The sequence below is a fragment of the Octopus bimaculoides genome, chromosome 1, assembly GCF_001194135.2.
Source record: "Octopus bimaculoides isolate UCB-OBI-ISO-001 chromosome 1, ASM119413v2, whole genome shotgun sequence".
In the NCBI taxonomy this organism is placed as follows: Eukaryota; Metazoa; Mollusca; class Cephalopoda; order Octopoda; family Octopodidae; genus Octopus; species Octopus bimaculoides.
In genome coordinates this window covers 161,455,276-161,475,594 of record NC_068981.1, presented here as the reverse complement: position 1 = coordinate 161,475,594, position 20,319 = coordinate 161,455,276, and the positions used below count along the sequence as shown (strand labels likewise).

Here is a 20,319-nt window from a genome sequence, read left to right as displayed (position 1 = left end):
GGCCCAGTGGTTAGGGCAGCAGACTCACGGTCATAGGATCACAGTTTCAATTCCCAGACCGGGCATTGTGAGTGTTTATTGAGCGAAAACACCTAAATCTCCACAAGGCTTCAGCAGGGGTGGTGGCGAACCCTGCTGTATTCTTTCACCACAACTTTCTCTCACTCTTTCTTCCTGTTTCCATTGTACCTGTTTTTCAAAGGGCCAGCCTTGTCACACTCTGTGTCATGCTGAATCTCCCTGAGAACTATGTTAAGGGTACACGTGTCTGTGGAGTACTCAGCCACTTGCACATTAATTTCATGAGCAGGCTGTTCTGTTGACTGGATCAATTGGAACCCTTGTCGTCATAACCAACAGAGTGCCACAATGATGATATGTGTATGTATGTATGTATATATATATATGTATGTATGTGTATGTATATATACACATTTATGTATATAGATATATGTATATATATAGACACATACACATACATATATATATAGATCATACATACGTACATATATGTGTGTGTATGTATGTATATATATATATATATATATATATAGATATATATACATATATAGACATACATACACACACACTATGTATGTGTATGTGTCTATATATATACATAAATGTGTATATATACATACATACATACACATATATATATATATATATATATATATATATATGTATGTATACATACATACATACACATAGAAAACCCGGCAAGCCAAGTGAGATCGTTGCCAGCGCCCCCAGACTGGCTCTTGTGCGGGTGGCACATAAGATGTACCATCCTGAGCGTGACCGTTGCCAGTACCGCCTGACTGGCCTTGTAGGGTTTTCGAGCGAGATCGTTGCCAGTGCCCCTGGACTGGCTCTTGTGCGGGTGGCACATAAAAGACACCATTTCGAGCGTGGCCGTTTTCGTGCGGGTGACATGTAAAAGCACCCACTACACTCTCTGTGTGGTTGGCGTTAGGAAGGGCATCCAGCTGTAGAAACTCTGCCAAATTAGATTGGAGCCTGGTGTAGCCATCCGGTTGCACCAGTCCTCAGTCAAATCGTCCAACCCATGCTAGCATGGAAAGCGGACGTTAAACGATGATGATGATGATGATGATGAAGTTACAGGGATGTGAACAAGCCAACACAGTGATACACACACATACACATATATGAATCAGCTGAAACCATAGTCATGCTGGTGGCCCATAAAAAACACCCATTACGCTCTTGAAGTGGTTGGCGTTAGGAAGGGCATCCAACTATAGAAACCATGCCAAATCAAACTGGAACCTGGTGCAGCTCTCTGGCTTACCAGTTCCAGTGAAACCATCTAACCCGTACCAGCATGGAAAGTGGATGTTAAATGATGATGATGATACATCATCATCATTTAACATCTGTTTACACACACACACACACACATATATATGTATGTATGTGCATATATATCATGGCCTTTAAGCTTGTCTCTACCAGATCCACTGAGAAGGCTTTGTTTGGCCTGGATCTGTAATGGAAGTCATTTACCTAAAGTTCTGTGCAGTGGGATTGAACCCAAGACCACATGGTTGAGAAACAAGTTTCTTATAACACAGCCATGCCTGCATGCAAAGAAAACTTTAAACTTAAATTTGATCAGCTCTTTAATTTCCTATTTTGTTTGTTTGTTACAGTGTAATTCATGGTTATTGAATCTGATATACAAGAATATAGCTTACAGTAATTAGATGAAAGATGTAATTATTCACATCAGGTAGATGACAGTATCAATAAACTAAATCCAATAAAAGCCATCCAACTGATCAGTACACAAGCTTCCGTTTACCCATACACTTTATCCACTAGCCTGTTGCATAGTTTATCCTTCCCTAGTTACTTGTACTTCAATTACTTTTGTTGCTCCTCCAATTTAACAAGCTGCATAATATCAAATACACTCATTTATTCTTATCATAACTACTTTATTTTCCACCAAACTCTGTCCTTTTTCATTTACTTGCTACAGCTATCGGTCTGTGGACATGCTGAGCGTCACTTTAAAAGGTTTAGTTGAACGTATGCACCACTATTTATTTTTTTAAAGTTTGGTACTTATTCTAGTTTATCATTCTCTTTGCTGAACTGTTATGTTACAAGGAACATAAACAAATCTATACCAGTTCTCAAGTGGTGGGTGGGGTGGAATAAACACAAGGACACACATATACATACATATATGTATATACATATATATGATGGGCTTACACACAGTTTCTGTCTACCAAATTTTCTCACACAGGATTGATAGTAAAAGACATTTACCCAAGGTGCCACATTGTGGGACTGAACCTGAAATCATGTAGTTTCAACGTTTCTTAACAATACATCCATGTTTGTGCCTATATTAAATTTTTCTTGCCCAGTCTTTTCTCCCCAGAATTCTTGTCCTCTTGAACTAAATCCTTCCTTACTTCTCCTGCAGACATAAACTTTAGATTATTCAAGCTGAATACCAACTGTATTGAACATTGCAGGAAGACATCTTGTAAGAAACAGGAGCCATATCTGTCTATCAAATCACACCTACTTTCATAGAAATAAATGGGATGCTACACTAACGTAGCCTAACTAAATCTGAAAAAGAAAAAAAAATGAATAAAATAACGGTGTGAAATAGCTGTAAATACATTTGATAATAACCTGTTAAATTAGGGTTATCTTGGAGTTAAGGCAACCATAGCCATCTTAGGCTATGAGCACTGTATCCTCCTCTTCTTGGAATAATTTATTTAAGAAGATTAGAGAATAACCTCTGGTAAAGGTTTTCACCAGCGATGCTAACTCTCTCTTCAGCTCACATGACAAAATATTTTTTGTTCAGTCAGCTATTTGCTATCAAGGATCATTCTTCAATCTTCTCATTGATTTCTAGTTGTTTTACTTATTATATGATGAATTCATTGTCATGTTGATCTATTATAAATATTCATTTCTATTTACAGGTTTCCCTGGGATTATTATCGTCAAGGTTTATCTTTTTTCTAGTTCACACTTTATTTAAATACAATGGCTAGCCGGTCCAGCTCTAGTCATGCCAGTAGCCAACCTACCAGTCAACGGCGTGCATCTGGCAGTACCACAAGCCGTACTACTAATGGAGTTACTACTTCAGGAGCGGTAGCTTCTGGAGCTGGCACTTCTGCTCTTACTCAAAGCAGTGCTAGGTCATGTAATGGAGATTCTAACAAAAATGACAGCAAAGATTACAAGGTCTTAAAATATCACAAAGGACTCAGTCCCAGTGCCAAAAGGTCAGTTAACACATTTTTGTTTATCTATTCCTTTTCAGCATTTAACTCAGAGTTCAGTCATAGCTGTTAGCAAAATGAAAAAAAAAATATGCATACTCTCTCTTTGGGCTCTGTGCTCACAGTCAAGACACAAATGTTTCATTAGCTTCCAAGAAAGAACTAGATTAAATCCCTCTAGGAGTAGCAATAGGCAACTGGGAGTTCACTACAGAGTATACTCTCCAAGAGACAGGTTATGAAATCACCACAGTCATCAAGGGGTTCCATCTTTTGCGTCTTTTTCAGCAATATAAATTGCTTAAGATTTTTTTTTTTTATAGCAACTGTATTTATTTAATTACAATTCACAATTTTGTATATTTTGGTGAAAACACAAATTCTAACATTTTAACATTTATTTGAGGCAGAGCTCTTGTGGAGAGTAAAAAAGAAAAGAAACTAAAAGTTTTCCTTTTCCCCTTTCAAAATGGAAGGGACCTGCTTGCAACATTAGAGTTTACAGACCATATAAATTTATTCATATTCATTAATTTTCTTTTAATAATTTTTACCAACACAGACTATCCTAGTTTCCTCAGGTTCTGGTTTTTATTTATGTGTTAAGGTCTAAATATTTCAAAACGGCAGTGTAACAAGTTTGCTTGTCACCGTAACATCCAAATAACCAAAGAATAACTTAACTTACTATATAAGCTGAACCTCCTAATTTATGAGCAGAAGTTCAATATCTTTCACACTTTTGTTCTTAAAAAAAGCCCTTTCCGCTTTTATTACTTTTTATATTTATATTATTGATTTTTTTTTTTTGAAAAAACGAAACAATTCCAATAAACCAATCAGATCTTTATCTCAAGTTTCTTCTCATCATCATTAGTTAAGCAAATTTTTGATTGACTTTTGTTGACTTTTATGGATTTTTTGTTTTTCTTTCTTTATTTTTACTATTCATTTGTAAAGTAGGTGCAGTCAGACACTTTTATTGCTTTAGTAAACAAATAAATATAAAAGTTACACAAAGTAATGAAAAAAAAAAAGAAAAGCATGAAATTATTTATGGGAAAAAAGGAAAAAAGAAAATAACACCTGTGAATCAAAATAGTCTAGGACAGGAAGACATTTTATATTTACACACACACACACATCGTTTGTACATGTATGTGGTGACATTTGCTCTTCGTAATCATGAAGAAAACTGAAACTAATTAGAGAAAATGTACAGTGCATGCTGGATGGATAAGGACCTTTTCAAGTGGCAGGACACTATCAGACAATTCATTTCCATGTGGAAAAAAAAAAGTTTTTAGATAACGATGATGATACTACTTACTTATGTCCTTACACACCTTATGGAGCATACTTGATCCCACCCCCCTGTTCTCGACTCTGGGCTGTCTTTTCCACTTCTTTCTGGTTGGATTCTTGTTTTCCTCATTTCCTGTGCTACTTTATACTGTCCTTCCTCTCCCAGGCCCTAGATGCACCACACTGCAACAAAGACTGGGCCTTGTGCTGCAGATGTTGATGAAGTTATACATATTAACCCTTTTGATAGCAACCCATCTGAGACTACTGCTGTTTCTATTATAAAACTTTGCTATTTTAAAGTGATTCAAGTTAAAACTTTCTCTCTCAAAATTCCGTGTTAATTTGTGTTCTAATTTCCATCTTAATAATGACAAAATTATTATGATAAATTCTTCGTTATTTTCAAAATTAGTTGAAACAAAAGCAGTATATTTCAACAAAAATATGGTAACGAAAAGGTAAATGAAGTATTTGGTGATTCACTCTAGACACATGACATGAAACTGAGTAGTCTATCTTCTGTTTGTAACAAAACTATACACACACGTCTGTGAGCAGTATTTGATGGAAACCATAATAACCTTACTAACTCATACAATTTAGCTTATTTTGTTAATTGCAATTGCAGGTATGAAAGCTTCTTTTACTGTTTTCTTTCCTTTTACTATATGTTTCCTCTTCTAGACCATCTTAAGCTAAGTTTGTGGAAAACATTCAAGACACTTAATTCTTATTCATCTCATGACCCTAACCCTAAATCGAGGTGACATCTGTTATCAGCATTTTTCTTTCACCTGTTGCAATAGCACAGAGTTACATAAAATCCTAAGTACTTCAGTGTCTGTCTCTACAATAAACTTCATCGTGGTTTACTGTTAGTTAGTTGCCTGCTTTAATAATAAGTGGTTCTCGTTCCTGTTCATTAAGCAGAACCAGTGAGCAAGCAGTCATGGGTTATTGATTTTCTGCTGAGATTTGCTTTCTCTCTTCCAGACATCTTTACTAATAACCATTGATAAGCAATAATTTTTTCCCCATGAACTGAACTTCTTTTCTAAGAATAAAAAAAAAAAACTTAAAGGAAAAGGATAGAAAAAAATCTATAACCAACCTTTGGAGTATAAAAGAAGTACATTTCATGTTTTTAAAATTTGTGCATTATAGTATAAAATGCTTATATAAAAGGGTAGATGAGAAATGTTCTTATGCTCTAATTCATAGTTATTGTTTAGCTTAAAATCTAGTAGACCTATTGAAGATCAAAGATGTTTTTGCCATGACTGTCATCTTCATATTTTGGGGATATAGTGTATCTTGGTCTTTGTTATCTGACCTGTTTTTCTGCCCTTTAGAGTGAGATCTCAATGAGATTTTGTTTATTTTTCAGCAGATTCGACAATCTTACTCCCTAATTCTTATTGAATGGAACTTGTTTTATGTTCTATTCATTTAGAACATGCTATGGATTATCTATCTATCTATCTATCTATCTATCTATCATGTATGTATGTATTACATTTATATGTATGTATATGTTTATGTGTGTATTTGTCAATCGATATGTATTATATAGATAGATAGATAGATAGATAGATAGATAGCCAGACAGACAGACAGACTAACTGACTGACAGACTTACTTGTAAACTCATTTCTTTACCATCAGTAATCTATATGTGCATCAGTTAGCAAAATAGAAATTAGTCACTTTTTTAAAAAAGCCTTTGAATAGTCACTTAACTATTTCTATATCTCACATGAATTCTTCTAGATAACTATTTTTGAAAGCACTGTGGCATTTATCTTTACATTTTACATATACTCATGCATGCATTCTCTCCCTGTCATTCTATTACTTCCTCATTCTCTACTCCACTCATATTTCTCTCCCTCTTTGTCTGTGTGTCTGTTTCTCTCTCTATGTGAGTGTGTCTGTGTGTGTGTGTGTGTGCAGCTGAGAAGCTTACTTCTCAACCATATGGTCTTGAGTCAGTCCCACTGCAAGGCACCATAGGCAAGTGTCTTCTATTTTCACCCCAGGCTCACCAAAGTTTTGTGAGTAGATATGATAGGCAAAAAAAAAATGAAAGTAGGCCATTGTTATATCTGTGTGTGCGTGTGTGTGTGTGTTTATGTGACTGTGCTTGTGTGTACCTTTGTCTTGACTTCTTGTGATGGTTGTAACCATGTATCACTGCCTTACAAGTGACATTGTTCAATTTCACTCTAATGTGGAAAAAAAAATATAGATGTATCTGCCTATGGGGAAACATAACCTTGTTTTGAAATAAGTGTGGGTTGGTGGCAGGAAGGATATTTTGGATGTAGAAAATTTGCTTTGATAAATTCCATCTGATTTGTGCTTGCCTGGAAAATGGATATTGTGTGATGGTGATAACAATCGTGTGTGTGTGTTATAAAAATTCAGAATCCCTAACTGTAGGGGCTTTTTTGTGGGCTTATAGTAGTAGGCATTATGGTTTTTGATGTCATATTTTTATTATAGCAAAGCAGGCATGTGCCATCAGTAATTACTCAGGGTAGGCCGTTGGTGACTTTTATGTAGTAAAACACAAAAAATAAGCAAAACACAGGCACGCAACTGAGTTGAAGGCAGATCTACTTCTGCCTTTATAGCATGCAAAAAAAAACGGTGTTGTAGAAGTGTATGCAGCATATGTACTACAGCAGTACTATGTGTAGCTTAAATACTGAGATTGAAAAGTAGGGGTGAATTATGCCTATCTAATCTACAAAAAAAAATAAAAAATTTTGCATTTTATGCATAGTAATCAGACTAATCTTCATAATCTTATTGAATTAGGTGCATATTTTGCCATGAGAGGAAAATGTTACTATCTATCTATTTTATTCAAGGTAGGCACTGTCTACCTTGCCTACCTATGCAGTATGTCCCTGTTGCAAAGTGATCAAGCAATAGAATTTGTAGAGTGTACAGCAGAGGACAAACTACCTATGTAGTTATGTCCCTTTGTGTTCTTAGTTTATATCCTGCTGGGTCCAAATTTATCTTTCATCCTTCGTGTGGTTGAGAAGTCCTGGGGTTACGTATAATCAACTATGCATCTTTCTTTAAAAATCTGTAGGGAAGTGGAGATGAGATTGTGACTATTTTAAACATCATTATATCTTTATTATTACATGAGTGTTGCTGCGATGTAGCAATAAGTTATTTACCTGGTAATTTGCAAGATATGATTTCAGTTTCATGTTGGATTTGCTTCTCTTATATTACTAATGGCCTTGCAAAACCCATGAGTTAGACAATTTCCTGTTTTGTTGCTCACTGCAAATGCCTGGCACCAAACAAACCATGTTATATTAAAACAGAAACAAACAAAAACAGAAGAAAAAAATCATTATTGCAATTACAAAATTTTTATAATTACAGTTTTACATGAAGACATACAAACTCAGATACCTTAGTATGTAAATGTATGTGCATATTTGTGCGTGTATGTATGTGTGTGTGTGTGTATGTATATATATATATATATATATATTTATAAGTAAGCAGAGTTAGCAGTTGTAATAACCGTCTAAGGGATAATAGTATCCCTTTTTACTATCGGTATCAATTACCTATGCTATCCCTGAGCATGGGTATGCAGGTACACTTTGCTCATAGGGTGCAGGTACACTTTGCTCATAGGGTGCAGGTAACAACAGAATAAACAAAAGTTTATCAGGAATCAAATTTGTTAATCAAAAGTTTTCTCCATTTTCTGTTTATTTAAATTTTATATATATTTGTATATATATCAGCAAACACACTCATCCTTTGGACAGTTTAAGTTGCTTTGGTGGTATTTTTTTACCAAATAATTGAACTACCAAAAAGGTACAGGAGTAGCATGGCAATCTTTGCTTCCGATTAACCTAGGAACGGAAAATCAAATTGAAGGTTGGTTATTGTGGAGGTCATTGAATTTTAATGATCATAAAACATAAGTTTACAAACGATGCAAAGTGTTTTGGGAGTAGATTACAGATAAAAAATATATTTGTTTTACATGAAAGTGAAATTTCTTGTCAGAAACAGCCACATAAATGGTGTAATGAAATTGAAGGAAGACGTTGAAACTACCCCTCTGTGAGTTTGTTTTCTTCAACAGCAAGGAGAGCTGGTTTTTTTTTTTTGGAGAGAAAGCTAACAAACGCCCCTTTATTCTGTTGGAATAGGTAAAAGTAAGCTTGACCAAGTTCAATGCAGTTTAAATATGGAGATTAAGATTGTTTGGTATTGGATATTTATCGCGTACAATGTTCCTAGTCAATTTAATCACTGTGGCAGGTGGACAGTTGAAATAAATGGACAATATCCTTTCACTTTTATAAGAAGATTTAAAGAGTATGGAAGACAATAGTATACAGTAAAAGTATACAATAAAACTAGATCCATTTACGTGGGAGATCTAGGCAAAATGCCTAGCGTATGACCATCCTTGGAATGTAAGTAATGTGTGTGTAAAGTTTGGTGAAAATCGGTTGAGAATTGTGGAAATGTATGCGTTAGTCATTATACACACACACATACTGTGATTTATATATACTAGATATATATATTATATAATTAATGAGTGTATATACAAGCATATACTAAATACACAGACAAATGGAAAACACAGGCCACCAACTCCTCTTCAGTTATCGGCCAGAGGGTCAATCACAATTTCAGCCATTATCAATAATATTGCTTCCACTCTGGAGGCACCAGCAAGAAACTTGCCGAGAATGGGATCAAAACACAACAAAGCAAGACAGGCTTGAGACGAGGCCGTTAGTAGACAGATGAGGGGACAAGACAATAAACAGAATAAGGGCTTAGGGCCACACAAAGACAAATACATATACAGCAAAAAAAGCTTTAGGGCTGCAAGACAAGACAAAAATGGGTAACAGCATGGTAACGTTGCTCTAGTTGCCTATTATATATCTTGTAGGATTGTCATAACTATGTGATGAAGAAGTTCACTTCACCACCACATGGTTAAAGTTTCAATCTCACTGCAGGTTGATTGGTACCTTAAGAGCAGAATGTGGTAACCTGTCATATATTTGCAGCTGTGGTTAGAGGTCCTTCACATCACATGAAACATAACTTTAATCTTCCATGAGTAAAGATCAATAAAATAAGTACTGAGGTTATGAACTGAAAGCCCTTTAAAGCAAATGCCCCCACCCCCACCCCGCCAGCATGAGTTCCGTGACTGAAGTAAAAAAAAAAATTTTTTATTCTTAAAATCATTGTAGTCTGACATAGTGACTTATTGATAATACTAATAACTCATATAATAATTGGTAACTCTGTTCTATATACCTATTAGCCTTTTGCTATATTATATTAGTTATGGTTGGGATTGGCATGTTGCTCTTATATTTATTACCAGATATAAAAGGCAAATGACAAGGGCATTGAGTAGAAGCAAAATGCATCAATTTCTTCAACAATCAAATGCTTTCTTATTACAGCTGCTTTATTTATTTATTATATTTTTAGTGTTTTGATGAGGTGTGTCTTTCTGCTTGATAGCTATCTATTCAGAGAGAATTATTTACTTGAAATGTCCTGTAGGGATTATTATATTCTTTTGTATGTTAGTCTGTTGTTTACTTTAAAATGAGAGATACATTTTAACAGGAAAGTGATTAATCACTACTACTACTACTACTATTGCTGCTGCAACAAATGTTGATGTACTTTCATAGATGTTCTAGTTTATTAAACTTTTGAATGTCCTTGAGGACAGTTTTTGCTGTCCAGCTGTAAACTGAACATCTTTCTTTGTCTATCAACTGCAGTGTCAAAAAAAACTAAATCCAAGATATATTAATGATAATCTGCACTATCAAACATCAGTAAATAAGGCTCACAGATATTATAAAATTTGTACGAGTAGACAAAATGGGGAGGTGTTAATTCTAATGTTTTGAGTTAAAGGTTCTTCTTCAAATGAAGAAAAAAAGTGAAAGAGACCCAATGTTTGGCAACAATAGGACAAACTTGGATTAATGAAGCCACAGCATTGACGAAATCACGAATGGTGATGAAAGAATTCTAACAAACTGATTAATTGATTAATTGATCAAATGTGTTATCAAGCAATCGATTAATTATTTGGTTAATTAGTTAGCAATGATAAAAACAAGTGGACTAAAACCAGTTGTGTGTTTCATATTGGCTGATGACATTCTCGCTATATTTAACATCTGTTTGACATCAAGAATCTTGTAATGCAAAAAAAAAATAAAAATAGAAAATGAAATGATATTCTGATTACATTCTGTTATCCTCTTATTGGGGAGAGATGAAAGATGGCGGAGGTGGGGGCCGCTTGTATAAACATGTAAAACAAATATTTGAAGAATGTCGACAGTCAAAGTAAAATGCAATAAGATGCATTTGGAAGAATTATATAGAAACTGTGAAACAATCAGAGAGGCCGATGGGCAACCTTGGAAATAATGTCAGTTTGACCATTTAATTTAGTACATACTCATCAAAACTGGAGGGTTAAAATCAGATAAGAGTTTTGAACCTCTTATCTAATAATATAGATCTTATCTAATGATGTACATAGGAACTAAGCATGTTATTTAGCTTGTGTTAATTTGTATGTTATCCAGTTTATCTCCAGCTTATTTTAATTCAAGTGTCCTTTATTGAGAGTATACATATGGCGGGCAGATGATTGAAATTGGTAGCGAGCTAGACGAAAAACAACAACAACAAAAATAGCTTGTGGTATTTAGTTACATCCCTTTACATTCTTAGTTAAAATTCCACCCAGTTCTTCTTTGCCTCTCATTTCTCTTAGGTTGATGAAATAAGTTGATGTAATCAACTATACCATAGAAGGTGATGCTCCTCCACATGACCACAGGCTAACATCCCAAGCTAAGAAAAGAATAAAAAGAATGCGTGTGACTGCTACTTGTTGCACATGCTACAAAGTCATTCAGATATGATATTCCATGGATATATTTGAATGTGATTAAAAGATGCACAAGCACTGCTTGTTTCTGTTATTGCATAAATCCAAATCAGCTTTTATCAAGCAGACATTATGATCAAAACTATGACCATTCTATCTCTTTTTTTTTTTTTTTTTTTTTTTTTTTTTTTTTTTTTTTTTTTTTGTATCAAACACATTAGGCAGCAACCTGGCAGAATCATTTCAATTCTGCCAAGATTGACTTTACCTTTCATCCTTTTGGGGTTGATAAAATAAGTACCAGTTGTACACACTGGGGTTGATGTAATCATCTTACCCCCTCCTTTGAAATTTCTGGCCTTGTGCCAAAATTTGAAATCAATATTGATAAACAATAAGATTTGGTTTCTATTTCAAACAAGTCTTTCTTGTTGACTTGAAATTCTGGTTATTAAGTATTGGGAAGTATTGAGAGTAATCCGTGATCATAGTTACTCAAGGTTTGACACCTGTAATCAAGTTTTCACAGCTGATCTCTTTTTTTTTTTTTTACTTTATTACTATATCACCCAGCAAGCCAGTCACATGACACCAATGATACCTTGTTTCAACTAAAGGATGTCAATATTTTGGTAAAAGCCAAAAGAGGTGCAAACAATCAATTGTCTCTCACTTCCACGGCTATTCCTTCACACTGCTTATGCCTTGCAAAGTGTTATTGATACACAAAAATCAATATTTCTCATCAGATACTTCTTATCTTAAAAATTTTGATTTGGTTATTAATTTGTATAGTGAGAGGATTTCTTTCGTTGCTTCTTTCTATTTTCCCTTCAGCAATAAAATATTATTTTAGATTATAGTTGTACCAGGAAGTTTTATTTTGCCCAAGGTTTATTATTAATATTGTTGTTGTTGTTTTTTAACTCTTTATAATTCAAGTTTTATTAATATATCTGAATACTGTAATTGCACATTTTCATAATTGTCTTTGCCGAAATCAACTCTTGGAGGCTTCTTTTTTTCTTTTTCTTTTTTTATCATTAGATGATATCTGTAATGCAATAAATATTGGTATGAACAGGATGATGTATCTCTACAGTAAAACTTTTTTGATCTAAATCTCATTTTCTTTGATTCTATTCCTAGCATATGTAAACAAAGTAAATTCACCACCACCACCACCACCAAAAATATATTTGAAGCATTCCATTCCTGGGTGGTGATCTTCTAGCTATATATTACATCAATACACATTGAACAAAAAAAAATATTGAATTTTTATTTCTCCTAATTACCTCTTAAATATTCCCTTGAAAAGGACGATGGCTATTATTTTCTAGTACATCTATCTGATACACAGGCAAATATAGTGTGCATCTGTGTCTATATATGTGTGGTCTTTAATTGCTTAAAGCCACTGTAAGTTCAGGCTGTGTTGAAACATTTCCTTGTGAACTGTTTCTTGCCATTGTTTAGATCCAACATATATTGACTGATATTTCTAGCAACATGATTTACACTGTAGAGGTGCCCATATTGGCATGTTGCCGTTATTGATTGTCATGGGTCAACCCTGATGAAGCAGACATAAGATCACAGGTATTCTAGTAATACCATTTTTTTTTTATTGTATAGTTGAGTGCAAACAAAAGGAAATTTTGTAGCTGTTTCTGGTCAATTGAAAGACCACATAGTATAGGTTCTCTCCTCTACTATGTGCTCATACACTACATATTTTTTTTGTTTTAAAAATTGCTTTACACACTTATAGCTGCAGGTAGTGAGTGTTTGCCACCCACCAACTACTTGACAACCGATGTTGGTTTGTTTATGTCCACCATAATTTAGTGACTTGGCAAAGGAGATCGATAGAATAAGTACTTGACTTGAAAAACAAATAAACACTGGGGTCAGTTTGTTTGACCATAACCCTTCAAGGAGGTACTCCAGCATGGCCACAGTTCAGTGAGTGAAACAAGTAAAATATGAAAAATGAAAGATAAAAGGTGCAAGTTATTTTCTTGATACAGAAATTGGTCTGTTGTTAAGTATATTGAAATAGTGCTTGACTGTTGACTGAAAACTTTTTATGAATGGATGAAAGCAGTGATTCTCAACCATTTTTTGCCAATAGACCCCTTTGATTCCTATTTTATTCTGGTAGACCCCATAGCCATTCATTGATTTAAAAGCTAGTATTATAGATATTTATTTCAAATTTCCTATGATGTTTTTCACATGGTTACTTAGATTAGCATGAAACATGTTGAACAATATGTATATAAATAAAACAAACCAAAATTTGTTTTTTTTTTATAAGCGCTGAAATGTATATTGTAAGATACAAAGATGAAAATTTATTTTTGAACACAGACATCATTAGAACAGCTGAAATATTGGGTAAATTACCCTTACAAAGTGGAAAAATTTGTCAACAGCCATGTTGAACTAAATTTAGCATTAGAAATAAAAAAATTAAAAAAACCTAGCTGTTTCTTGCAATAAATACATCTAAAGCAAAATTTTTTCATGATCCCTTAAAATAATACTGTGAATCCCTGAATTACTATTTTGCTTGCATGAAACCCCCAAAAATCTTATATGAACCCTAGTTGAGAACCACTAGATTGAAGGATTGAAGTACAGTTAAAGGCAAATTAACTTTTCAGCTAACAAGCCATATTTTCACACAGACATCCCACAACTAATAATGTGATTGTTAATCTGTGAATAAGTCACCAGAAAATCTAGCCCATTCAACTACCTGCAGACTAACTAGGTAAGGATTATCATGTAGTTTGGAGCTCTCTAGTATTGATCAATTATTCAAATTACTTTGTTGATTTCATGCATGTAGCTTTTAGCATACAACTGCTAACTGTTCCCATATTCTTGCAATATTTTTTGTTCTTGAGTTGCTAAATGGTGATAGTATGTATTTATTAGTTTCATGAAGTGAACTAGGCTGCCAATGATATTTAACTCTTCAGTATTTAAACTGGCCAGATCAGGCCTCTCACACCTATCCTATAATGTCACTCTAAAAAGAAACACTCATATCATCAAAATTTGAAAGCTGTGAGATATTACATGGTTAATTCAAAACAATGTGAATAAATAAGCATTACATTTGACAGTTATCTGAATGCTAAAGGGTTAAATAAGCCAGCAAGGGAACCCTAAGTACTTTTTGGCATTGGTAAAACTGAAATACACGTTAAAGAAAGCCTAAAGAATATAGAGTAAAGCAAGAATGATATGTAAAAAGTTATCAAGGGCTGACATGTTCCACAGAAAATAGGGCAACTGAATTCTAAATTTAAAATGAGCTGTTCAAACCTTTCATGTACTGAAGGGAATAGACAAACATAACTTGAAACACGGCATCACATCCAGTTAGCCAAGTCTTGCTCTAGTGGAGAAAATAATAGATTTTCTAAGTTCACACTTTTACAACCATACTAAACCATGTTCCATGTATATAATTATAGACAACCACTTCAACTGTTAGCATTAACAACCAAGCCCTCTCTCTCTCTCTCTCTCTCTCTCTCTCTCTCTCTCCCTCCCTCTCTCTCTCTCTCTCTCTCTCTCCAAAGCATTGCAACACAATCTTGTGAACACCATCCTTTACACCTAATACGAGGGAAAAAAACATACCAAAGAGCTGTAATGTCAATAAAAAACAGGCAATAAACGATTGTTTTGGTGTTGATGGTGGTTCTATCAGTGTTAAATGTAAATATAGTGATGGCGGTGAAGGTTGGTTTATATATAGATGTATGTATACAGAGATGATAGATAGATAAATAGATGCCCATTCTAACCCAAGAAAATATGCATAAACATGCACACAAATATCCACTGTGAAAAATTCCATCTCACTCTCCATAGATATTTATAGTGATGCAGACACACATGTATACAATAATCCCTCGCCATATCATGGTTCACCTTACGCAGTTTATTATTTAAGCTTACATTGGTTCCTCCATGGTATTGTTTTGCATTTATACTCTTACTCTTTACTCTTTTACTTGTTTCAGTCATTTGACTGCAGCCATGCTGGAGCACCGCCTTTAGTCGAACAAATCGACCCCAGGACTTATTCTTTGTAAGCCTAGTACTTATTCTATCGGTCTTTTTTGCCGAGCTGCTAAGTTACGGGGACGTAAACATACAAGCATCGGTTGTCAAGCGATGTTGGGGGGACAAACACACACACATATATATATATACATATATACGATGTGCTTCTTTCAGTTTCCGTCTACCAAATCCACTCACAAGGCTTTGGTCGGCCCAAGGCTATAGTAGAAGACACTTGCCCAAGGTGCCACGCAGTGGGACTGAACCCGGAACCATGTGGCTGGTAAGCAAGCTACTTACAACACAGCCACTCCTGCGCCTATTATAAAAATAATTATAAAATATATATATATAGTGCAGTGCTGTTTCTACTTAGTGGATTTTGCAACATAATACCCGTGATAGTCGAGGGATTACTTTATGTACATATTGTGATTCTAGTTTTTTTCAAATTGTTAACTTCATTTTGATCTAAGCCAAAATGTTGAGAAGCATCCTTTTTGCTAAGAAGAAGCTGTTGCTTTAAGTTGATAGAATCTGACTGAATTTCTGTTAAAGTGAAATTATAGACTTACAACCTGAAATAAATGGTGTTTTAAAATTTCTGTGTGAATCCCATAACCTGAAGTGGCTGTTACACAGAGGATGCCTCTGTGTGTGTGTATGTGAGTGTATATATATATTTTATACACACACATATGGATATAAAATAGTACACTATTAAATAGACTTGTAATTTTACTCCCTATTGTTCCCTACAATAAAAGTATCATGTTTGTGTAGAAAACAAATAATAATAATAATAATAATAATAATAATAATAATAGTAATAATAATAATAATAATAACAACAACAACAACAGCAATAATGATATATCTATGTATTCAATTAGATATTCCATTTTATTGTCTGATTGTCAACCACTGCCTGGCCTTTCTGATCTATTGATTATTATAGTATTTCACACATTTACAAAAGTCTCATGAATAATAATGGAATATTTGAACTTGGATAATATTCAAGTCTTGCCCTTTAGTGGCTATTCAATTTAGAAATAATAAGTGTAAATATTTTCTCATTAATGTGTGTTTATGTTTGTGTGTGTGTGTGTGTGTAGAACAGTTCACTCTCTCCATATAATTTGCTATTTGTACTTATCCTCTACTTCATAGTCATGTATGTATTCAGTCATACTGTTCCTTGCTTTTAAACTGTCAGCTCAGATAACTTGAATGCTTCTCAAGTGTGAGATATAAGCTGATATCAAAACTTGGAAATGTCTAACTTTTAGGTTGGCTGTCAACTTTCTTTTTTTTTTATTGACGAAATAAGTGCAAAGAGTGTGGATAAAGAAGAAAAAGAGAGAAAGAAACTGACAGACATCTCTTAAATTCTATTGCATAATCTCTTTAGCTGAATGCTTAGATATTACTGTAATGGTATATTGTATGGTGTTATTTCATTTCTTAATGTCTAAATTGATGTAAATATAAATTAATGAGAGTGCAACAAACTAGACTGCTTTATAATGTCAAGTTAACTTTATATAAAAATGTGTGGGTGCATGTGTGTGCGTTTTTAACAAAGCATACAAGTTAATTAATTCTACATAAGAAATTATTTCTAAATTCATTCTAAAATAATGCGGATGTTAAAACACTCAGATCCAGAGAGAACATACAAGGTCATTAACTAAATGGTTGTTGTTTTTTTATTTGTTTTGCCTTGTACAGCTTGAGTTGAGTTTGAGTTGAATCTAAGTGTGATCTATCAGTCAGGTTGTTATAATATTAGTCCATAAATATACAGAAGAAATCAGGAGGTGATGTGGATTTGGTAATTAGTAAATAGGAACAGCTAAATAACACACCATATATAGGCACAGGCATAGCTGTATGGATAAGAGGTTATCTTCCCAACCATGTGGTCTGGAGTTCAGTCCTGCTGTGGGGAGTGTGCTAATAAAGCCCTAAGCTGGTCAAAGCCTTCTGAGTGGATTTGTTAGTTGGAAACTGAAAGAAGCCCATCATGTACACACACACACATATATATATATATATGTATATTCTTTTGCTCTTTTATTTGTTTCAGCGATGCAGCTATGTTCATGCTGAAGCACTGTATATAATGTATGTATGGCTAAGTAGATTTGGTAGATAGAAACTAAAGAAGACCATTGTATACTTGTGTGTGTGTTTGTACTTTTGGTTTGACATCATTTGATGATTGTAAATGAGCATCACCTTCATACAAGTGATGTTATTCATTTACAGTCTTTCATGGAAAACACTTCTGCCTATGGAGGAATATTACCTTGACTGGAAACAGATGAAGTTTGGCAACAGGAAAAGCATCCAGCCTTTGAAATTCTGGTTCAACAAATTCCATTTGCAAGGTGCTGTGTAAAAAACACTCAGTACACTCTGTAAAGTGGTTGGCATTAGGAAGGGCATCCAGTTGTAGAAACCAGGCCAAAACAGACTGTGGAACCTGGTGCCACTCCTGGCCTTGCCAATTCCTGTCAAACCATCTAACTCATGCCAGCATGGAAAATGGACATTAAATTTCGATAATGATGATGAAATATGGAGAAATAGACATTAAATAATAATAATAATGATGTGGTGGTGGCAGTGGTTGCAGCAGCATATTAAAATCAATTCTTTACAGAAATATGTTTTTAGACTCATTCTCAAACAATTTTTGAGGTTGAAATTGCAATTTTTTGGCTGTTAAGCCTAAATTGTTTTTAAGCAAGACTAGAACTGTATTTTATATGTAGAATTTAATTCATTCATGTTCTAATGATGTGTTTGGTGAGTTTTTTTCCCATTAAGATATGAAATGTATATTATTAAATTTAGAACTTTGGCAGTATTTTGTTAATTCAGAAAAACCAATACAGATGTGGAGAAAAATAATCAGATTGCACTCATTCTTTTGAATCAAAATTAGATATCTGCCCGATATCATTTGGCATGACATTTCAGTTCTACATGTCTTAAGTTCAAAAACTTGTAGGATATTGGAAGTGAATCTTCTGATATTTTGTTTTGTTGTTGTTGTTTGTTTAGCCCCAGAGCAGCTCTGATTCAGTAGATTTAGAATTAAAGGCATTCCAACCATGACCATCATTTCTTTTAAAATATTCTCCAGCATATCCTTCTCTTTTGAGATGGCAATGTTTGAGCAAGATTCAACTGTTATTTCTAATAAGTCAAGTAACTACATAGAAATGATCTCATGCTTGCAAAATAGTGTGTGTGTGTGCTATCTTTGTGTCTCTGCATTATTATATCCACTTGCATTATAGCATCATCCAATCTGTTCAAAATGGATCAAAGGTCTTTTCCAAGCCATAAGCTCATAAGGACTATTTCCCTGAATTTGTTAGGTACATATTACTCCTTGGACAGGATACTAGTCCATCACAGGATTACTCCTTTTTGACAGCTGAGTGGACTGGAGCAATGTGAAATGAAGTGTTTTGCTCAAGAAGAACACAACACATCACTCAATCCAGGAATCAAAACCACAATCTTATGATCATGAGTACAACACCCTAACCTCTAAGCCACACATCTCCACTATTGGTGGAGTCTATTGGTTACATTATATTTATGGTACTGGCTTAATGGCCATAGGTAATGAATATGTAGATAAAAGGTATACATACACAATGTCTATATGTGTGTATGTATATGTGACACATCAGAGTTTGTGGGTAACTGTGTTTATATACATTTATATATACAGTCATGTCTGTGTGGTTAGGATATTTGCAGCTGTGTGATTCTGGATCCTATCCTACAGTGAGGCCATCTTAGGTAAGTGTCTTTAGACTCATGTTGACCGATTCCATGAGTGAAATTTGATGCATGGAATTTCACCATAATCTCATTTGTGTTAGTGAGCTTGTGTGTGTGTGTGTGTGTGTGTGTGTCTGTTTGTCTGCTTGTGCATCCACTTGTATGTTAAAACGAATGCTGTGTCCTTTAGCATCCCATTAGCTGTTTCATTAGTACAGATTGGTGAAATAAGTACCAGACTAAAAATACATACTGAAATTGATATGATCATCTAAAACCCTTAAAGGCAAATGCCCCGACATGGCCAGAGTCTATTGGATGAATCCAACAAAAGAATAATAGTATGTATGCACAAGCGAACGTTTATTGCCAAGACCAGTTTAGTTAGCATGTTTCTGTTGTACTTCAATTCCACTTCAGCTGTTCACTCTTGAGATTCTAGTATCTCTGTTCTACTCCCACCCCCCATCTTTCCAATCACCAATCTGTTTGGTCATGGCAGTTGTTATTATTAGGCTGAGGCTGATAATAACAAACTTGCTATCATACATCAGGCTTCAGTTGACATTGATTTGCAATTGATTGCTATCTTAAGCAAATTCTTTAATAATAATTATTCTGTTGCTGCTTTGCTTGCATTTGAAGTCAGTGACTTGCACCAGTTGCAAGTTATGCAAATGTTCAGTGTTGGTTTTCTAATGTTTAGTTTAAAGCCTCTTGATTTTCAAGATTTATATGGTTGAACCAAGGTTGTGTGAAGTTCATGCCTTTCAGCAGAGCAAAAGCAATGTAATTGTAGAGTAACAACTACTAACAGCAAATCAGCCAAATCTACTCACAACCTTTGTATTTAGTATACAGGGG

General features: G+C 34.3%; 1 protein-coding gene across 2 annotated transcripts in view; it reads left to right on the top strand.

The window, feature by feature from the left end:
• LOC106884412 (ubiquitin-conjugating enzyme E2 E1) overlaps positions 1 to 20,319 on the top strand; it is a 210,522-nt gene that overhangs the window by 56,001 nt on the left and 134,202 nt on the right. For both annotated transcript variants that reach the window (XM_014935773.2, XM_014935775.2), the window contains exon 2: positions 2,985 to 3,293. In XM_014935773.2, coding sequence (XP_014791259.1) covers positions 3,049 to 3,293 — 245 coding nt within the window. In that variant the 5' untranslated portion in view covers positions 2,985 to 3,048. The remainder of the gene's footprint in view (positions 1 to 2,984; positions 3,294 to 20,319) is intronic.